The sequence below is a fragment of the Diadema antillarum genome, unplaced genomic scaffold, assembly GCF_040938485.1.
Source record: "Diadema antillarum isolate AM-2024a unplaced genomic scaffold, OU_Dant_1.0 seq00000373_RagTag, whole genome shotgun sequence".
NCBI classification, from domain to species: Eukaryota; Metazoa; Echinodermata; class Echinoidea; order Diadematoida; family Diadematidae; genus Diadema; species Diadema antillarum.
Genome location: NW_027271373.1, coordinates 620,941 through 627,152, shown reverse-complemented (window position 1 = coordinate 627,152; position 6,212 = coordinate 620,941). Strand labels below are relative to the sequence as shown.

The following is a 6,212-nucleotide window of genomic DNA, read 5'->3' as shown; positions in this document are numbered from 1 at the left end:
TTTTTATATGTCCAATAATATTATGTTTAACTTTGATGGGAAGGCAACATTGCATATACAAATTAGAACACATATTATTATGACAATAAACATTTACATTAATTGTGGAGAGGCCATTTTGTGTGATGGACTTGGGTCGTTCTTTGAATCATACGAACTTGGGTCGTTCTTTGATTCATATACATGATATTCTGCTATAGAGATGAGAGAAGGATGAGAGAGGGCGCTATAATATGAATGACCCAAGTCCTTCATTCTTACATTCATAAAAGATTTAACTCATTCATTTCAGGCACTTCCTGGGATAATTAGGATTTATCATTTATACACAAGATGAGTCAATGCATAAGCTACAATTTCCCATGTCAAACTGAATTTGGCCAAAAATTGAACTTGGGTCGTTCTTATATTCAGGTCTTCAATTCACTACGCACCATAATCTTTCCATCTAAAACAATCAAGCTTTTACTTTGGCAGAGCTACCAAGTCTCACGCATTCTGCGTGAGACTTAAGCATTTAGGGACCATCTCACGATCTCACGCATGACACCCATTTTTCTCACGCATCGGGCGAAGTCTGCAACTTGGGCCTATAATAATGAGCATAGCTCAAAAGATTAAAGTGATAGTTGCAATTGAAGGTATATTTCCCTTTTGTCTTTCAAAATAAGCAAAAAATAGCCACTTACGAATGCACCTGATCGCACCATTAAGAGCTAAACATTGAAAAAGCTCCCTACTGTGGGAGGCCGCAGGGGGAAAAACCCCTCCCACATCCTCGCTCATATCGCATTCGCATGCCTAAATGCCGAGTCATGAGAATCTCACTTATAATTTTTTTTTTTTTTTTTTAACTTGGCATCCCTGCTTTGGGGCCGCGCACATTCACCCATGCCAGGCAAGCAGAAATTGAGAAAAAGACAATCAGATAAAATATGTAGATTCAGTGTTGGCTGTTGTTTTGAAATCCACAGAGTCGTGATTCAGGACTGACCCATTATGATTTGATCATGGGGTTTATAGGGCCTATTCTATGAGCATTTCAATAGGCCTACACTCAGCAGGTAGGTCATACCAAGGAGGTTTAACCTCCTTGGTCATACAAGAAATTTAACCCACACTATCCTAACGGGAGAACCATGTGGAAGAAATGAGCATATATAGATTCAGAGCTACCAAGTCTCACGCATTCTGCGTGAGACTCAAGCATTTAGGGGCCATCTCACGATCTCACGCATGGCACCCATTTTTCTCACTCATCTGGCAAAGTCTGCAACTTGGGCCTATAATAATGAGCATAGCTCAAAAGATGAAAGTGATAGTTGCAATTGAAGGTATATTTCTCTTTTGTCTTTCAAAATAAGTAAAAAATAGTCACTTAAGTATGCACCTGATCGCACCATTAAGAGCTAAAAATTGGAAAATCTCCCTACCGTGGGAGGTCACAGGGGGAAAAAAAACCTCCCACACCCTCGCTCGCGCGCACATTCGCGCGCCGACATGCAAAGTTATGAAAATCTCACTCATGAAATTTTTTTGAACTTGGCATCCCTGTAGATTATGCATTTTCTAATTATTTCGTGTGTTTCATGTCAGCCTGGATATCATAGAGCCTAGAGGCTCTCGCCGTCTCGTGCACATCGGGTTTGATTAATTGACAGGATCAAGTTATGCTAATGACATAGCCGTTGTCGTTCTTGACTTTTGTGAACTTTCCGTTCTTGCTTCTTCTTTCTTCTCCTTTTCTTATACTCTTTTATGGGCAGGACATAAACTGGAACAGCTGTATTGTCATTTTTCCTTGTTTTGCGTCAAAGCTCGCTGAGTATTCAGTGAGCACTGCTGCATGTTCACAACACAGGGGAATCCCCTGCCTGTCGATCGATCAATAAGCAACACCAAAAGAACCACCACGCCAAAGCGGTCAGGCGTGGAGGCGTAAGCACTGGGGTGGGTGGTCAGGTGCTAGGTGCAGGTACCGTTTAACACACTGATCTGAGATCAGTGGTTTAACACCACATCTTACTTCAAAGAATATCATTATTATATGTCTTTTTGTGGACCTAATTATAATTTCGGATCTATTGTGGTGTCGGTAATCCACGCAGCGGCGCTTCCATGCTGATTTCTGATTTTTGTTACTCGACACTGTGTAGTCCCATGTATTGAAAATATTGTTCGTAAATTTAGAATACATTTATGTTAGAGATTTTGATTTATCCAGGTGGCGCCTAGTATGATAAAATCGTGTAATTAAATCTGTTCGACTGACTTACTTGTTAAAATGTGATGAATGAATGAATGATTGAATGAAGAGGGATACTCTACGAACATGAATCGTGATTCTCTTATATTAAAATTATAACTTTAGTCCTACAAAACTTTAATCGTTTAGGTCTTTAAATTTACTGACTTTGTAAAAGGGAACAACATGATTGCTCAGCTAGACTGTAGCTGTTGTCATGGTTGTATCAAATTGGGAATCAAACCCAAGCCCTGGCCATTTGGATTGCGGATAGTAGACGTGTCGGCTCATAATATTGTGAATTTATTTTACTTTTACTAAAAAGTTTTAGTGTGATAATTCGCATTTCAATTGATGTTCATTTTTTACACATATTGTGATGCAGGTCTCATTTCTGACTGGACAGAGATCTAGAAGTGAATGTTGACAAGTTGTCAGACAGTGATTGGATTTGGATGAAGGAGGCATGGAGAAGCTAATCAAGGAAGCTGTGAATGCCAGTCGCATTAAACGTTTTGGTGGTGGTGGAGGAGGATGCATCAGTGACGGCCAAAGCTACGACACAGACAAGGGCAAATATTTTGTGAAAGTTAATGGCAGGGATGAGGTGAGCTCTGTATTGTGTTGGCTGTTACTTTTGATAAAGACTTCAAATCACACTATGTCGTGATATGATATTGCTTGTTAAGAATTATTTGTATCATTGTAAAGAAATAATAACAAATCCATCAGCTGCTCGCCTGATAAACTTACCATCAGTGGAATTTCTTCTCGCCAGAACTATGAATTTGTGAAGATGACCTAAGATTTCCTTATGCCTTCCCCCCACTTATTTTGCCTTGCCACTCTACACTACCCTACCTTCCTTAAGGCCGTGTCACACCAGCCTTGCGTGCGACTTGCAAAGAACAATTTTGACTTTCCCGGAGGTCCCCGTAGATGATCCGCACATGACAGTACCTAGCATGTATCTCAAAAGTAGTCACCTGGAGGTGCGCACGCATTTTTTTTTACCCGCAACCGTGTTTAGGCCCTGTCACACCTTTCCGGGCAAGCTACTCGGGCTTGTTACGTGTAGGGATTTTCTAGCGTACCGGACATTCCTGGGGGCGGAAAAGGATTTGTGCAAGTCAGCGCATGTGTCTTACTTGCTGGACGCGTTATACTTGCGAGTATACTGTGTGACCTTTGTACCAGTCGCGTGGGGGCTGACAACTCAGTGAAGGAATGGCTGAAATCTCACAGAATTTCATTATCTTGGCTGCCCCTTACGAAAAAGTCCTGTGGTACTCCTGTGGTAATTACCACAGGATGGTACCACAGGACAGTACCACAGGACAGTACCACAGGAAAGTACCACAGGACAGTACCACAGGAATTGTCCTGTGGTATTTTGGGACATACCACAGGACAGTACCACAGGAATTCCTGTGGTATTTTGGGACGTACCACAGGGGAGTACCACAGGAAAGTACCACAGGACCGGTACCACAGAGTAGTACCACAGGACAGTACCACAGGAATTCCTGTGGTATTTTGGGACGTACCACAGGGCAGTACCACAGGACTAGTACCACAGAACAGTACCACAGGAACTGTCCTGTGGTATTTTGGGACAGTACCACAGGACAGTACCACAGGTCGATCATTACCACAGGGCACTACCACACAGCATTTCCATGGTACCACAGGAGAGTACCACACAGGATAGATCGAAAAAAAAAATCTGGGAGAATTTTAGCCACATATCAAGGAATATTCCTGATAGGTGAGTCATGGATTTCAGGACAAACATGGCCCTACTTAATAACCTGTCCTACTCCTAACATATAACCTCAAACGAGAGTCTAATGGCCAAGTGCCATTCTAGTCCTATAATAGATCTATATAGACTTCCTAGTCATATTCTATTCCTAGGTAGCCATTGACCGTATCAGTACATATATATATGGCCGTCTATCCGTAAAGCATTAAGGCATGGTTACTAAGTCGATTATACTTTATTATCAAGATATGAAATTACACTTTCATAACAATATCTATGATATTGGGAATAACATAACATAATCAGACAATCTTTCATAAAGTTCAAAGTAAGTCCCATCATTAATACTTTGACTTTTTAAGTCATATATGTATTTTCTAAAATCTGGAGTGCCTTTTATGAATATTCATGAGATATGTAAAAATTTGTACCACAGGAGTACCACAGGAGTACCACAGGAGTACCACAGAAGTCCTTATGAAATTTCTCATGCTTTACATCAGCACTTTCACTAAATAGTTAATACTGTAGGAGTATAGGACAATATGAGTAAGGGCAAATCAATTGCTATAATTCACAGCATAACTTATCTATCAATTAATTGAGGAATACTAATATGTGCTTTTTTGTTTATATTTTTGTTATAAATTTCAGTTGATTCTGCCTTACAATTTTCCTGTGTGGTACTCCTGTGTGGTACTGCTGTTTGATATTCTCCTGATGTGATAGTCCTCTGGTATAAAATGTTAAAAAAAAAATATCCTGTACTAGCATTTTTCTGTGGTACTTGCATATGGGACTGCGAAGTACCTGCGTGGGAATTGCCCGGGAAGTACTGCCGCTAAGGGTCTCCTACTGGCATTCTGCGTGGACCTCTACGGGCATTCCCGCGACTCACCCGGAAAAAGTTTTGGTCATGCTCAAAACTTGGCTGCGGTTAAATCGGACTTGCGTGAGCACCTCCGGGCAACTATGCGCTAGATACTGTCAGGTGCGGACCAACTGCGGAGAGCTCCAGGGAGTAAATTCGTTTCCCCGCAAGTCAAGCCGCAGAAGTTCCCCCGTACGGTATGACAAGGCATGAATGAAAATTGCAAACATTCTTGTTCGCCTGCTGAAAATCTTCTACGTGCTGGAAACTACCTCCTCGCCACAAGCCCGCGTAGCTTGCCCGGAATGGTGTGACATGGCCTTTAGCTTACGTGCAAACTCATGAATACGTGCACATTTGGCAAGTGCTGGGGACAGTCTGTATCCATGTGTAAGCTAACCTGGGTAGGGTAGTGTAGAGTGGTATTAAAATTTATGGCAATATAAGTTAGTGGGGAGGGGACAAGGAAGTCTTTCCAACAGATGATCTTATCATCAAAGACACAGTGCTGCATATTTCATCACTGAGCACCACTTGATAAACATTGGGAAGTGTTGTCCTGCACACAAAAACCCTGTTACATTCAAAGTAAGCATTTGCACAAAATTTTGATGTGTACAGCTACTAGCAGTACCAGTGATGATTAATAACTGTATTCATGGTGGACTGAAAACAAAGAACTGTCCACTGTATGTCAATTATATGAACATGTAGCGGTTTCAATTTAGGGTGTTCACTCACCAGGCTGTATTCAGTGCTTGCAAAGGTTACGCTTGAGATCATTGATAACTTGTGTTCACATTGGCTTGCAGACTACAAGTATGATGCTTCACTGGGATTAAATCATCAAGGTATCCATGACTCAACTATAAGATTACTTGCCGAATACAAGTGTTTATGATACCTTGAAGCTAGAATAATTCAAGAGCATTCACATTGTACCTATTTTTGTTATTATCAAGTCTTTTTATTCTTGAGTCAATTTTTATGCTAATATTTCCAGGCCAGAAGGATGTTTGATGGGGAGAAAGCCAGCCTAGAAGCGATTCTTGCCACAAACACAGTCCGGTGTCCCAAACCCGTGGCAGTGCTTGACAACCCCACCGGCACTGGAGCCATCTTCATCATGGAGCACCTTGACATTGGGGGACTGAACAGGCACTCTGCCACCCTTGGGAAGCAGCTTGCCAGGTACAGATAAAGCAGAGCAAATTAACATTTCCATATTTACCTCCACCAAGGAGGTCATGTTTTTCTTGACATTGGTTTGTTTGTCTGTCTGCCTGTTTGTTACAATCTTTGTCTGTTTGCAACATAATTCAAAAAGTTTA

General features: G+C 41.4%; 1 protein-coding gene across 1 annotated transcript in view; it reads left to right on the top strand.

Moving 5' to 3' along the window:
* The first annotated feature begins 1,928 nt into the window (after nucleotides 1–1,928).
* The window catches only part of LOC139731448 (ketosamine-3-kinase-like), a 31,293-nt gene continuing 27,009 nt past the window's right edge, over nucleotides 1,929–6,212 (top strand). The window contains exons 1-3 of the mRNA XM_071642332.1: nucleotides 1,929–1,975; nucleotides 2,631–2,852; nucleotides 5,885–6,072. Of these exons, the coding sequence (XP_071498433.1) occupies nucleotides 2,712–2,852; nucleotides 5,885–6,072 (329 nt within the window). The 5' untranslated portion in view covers nucleotides 1,929–1,975; nucleotides 2,631–2,711. The remainder of the gene's footprint in view (nucleotides 1,976–2,630; nucleotides 2,853–5,884; nucleotides 6,073–6,212) is intronic.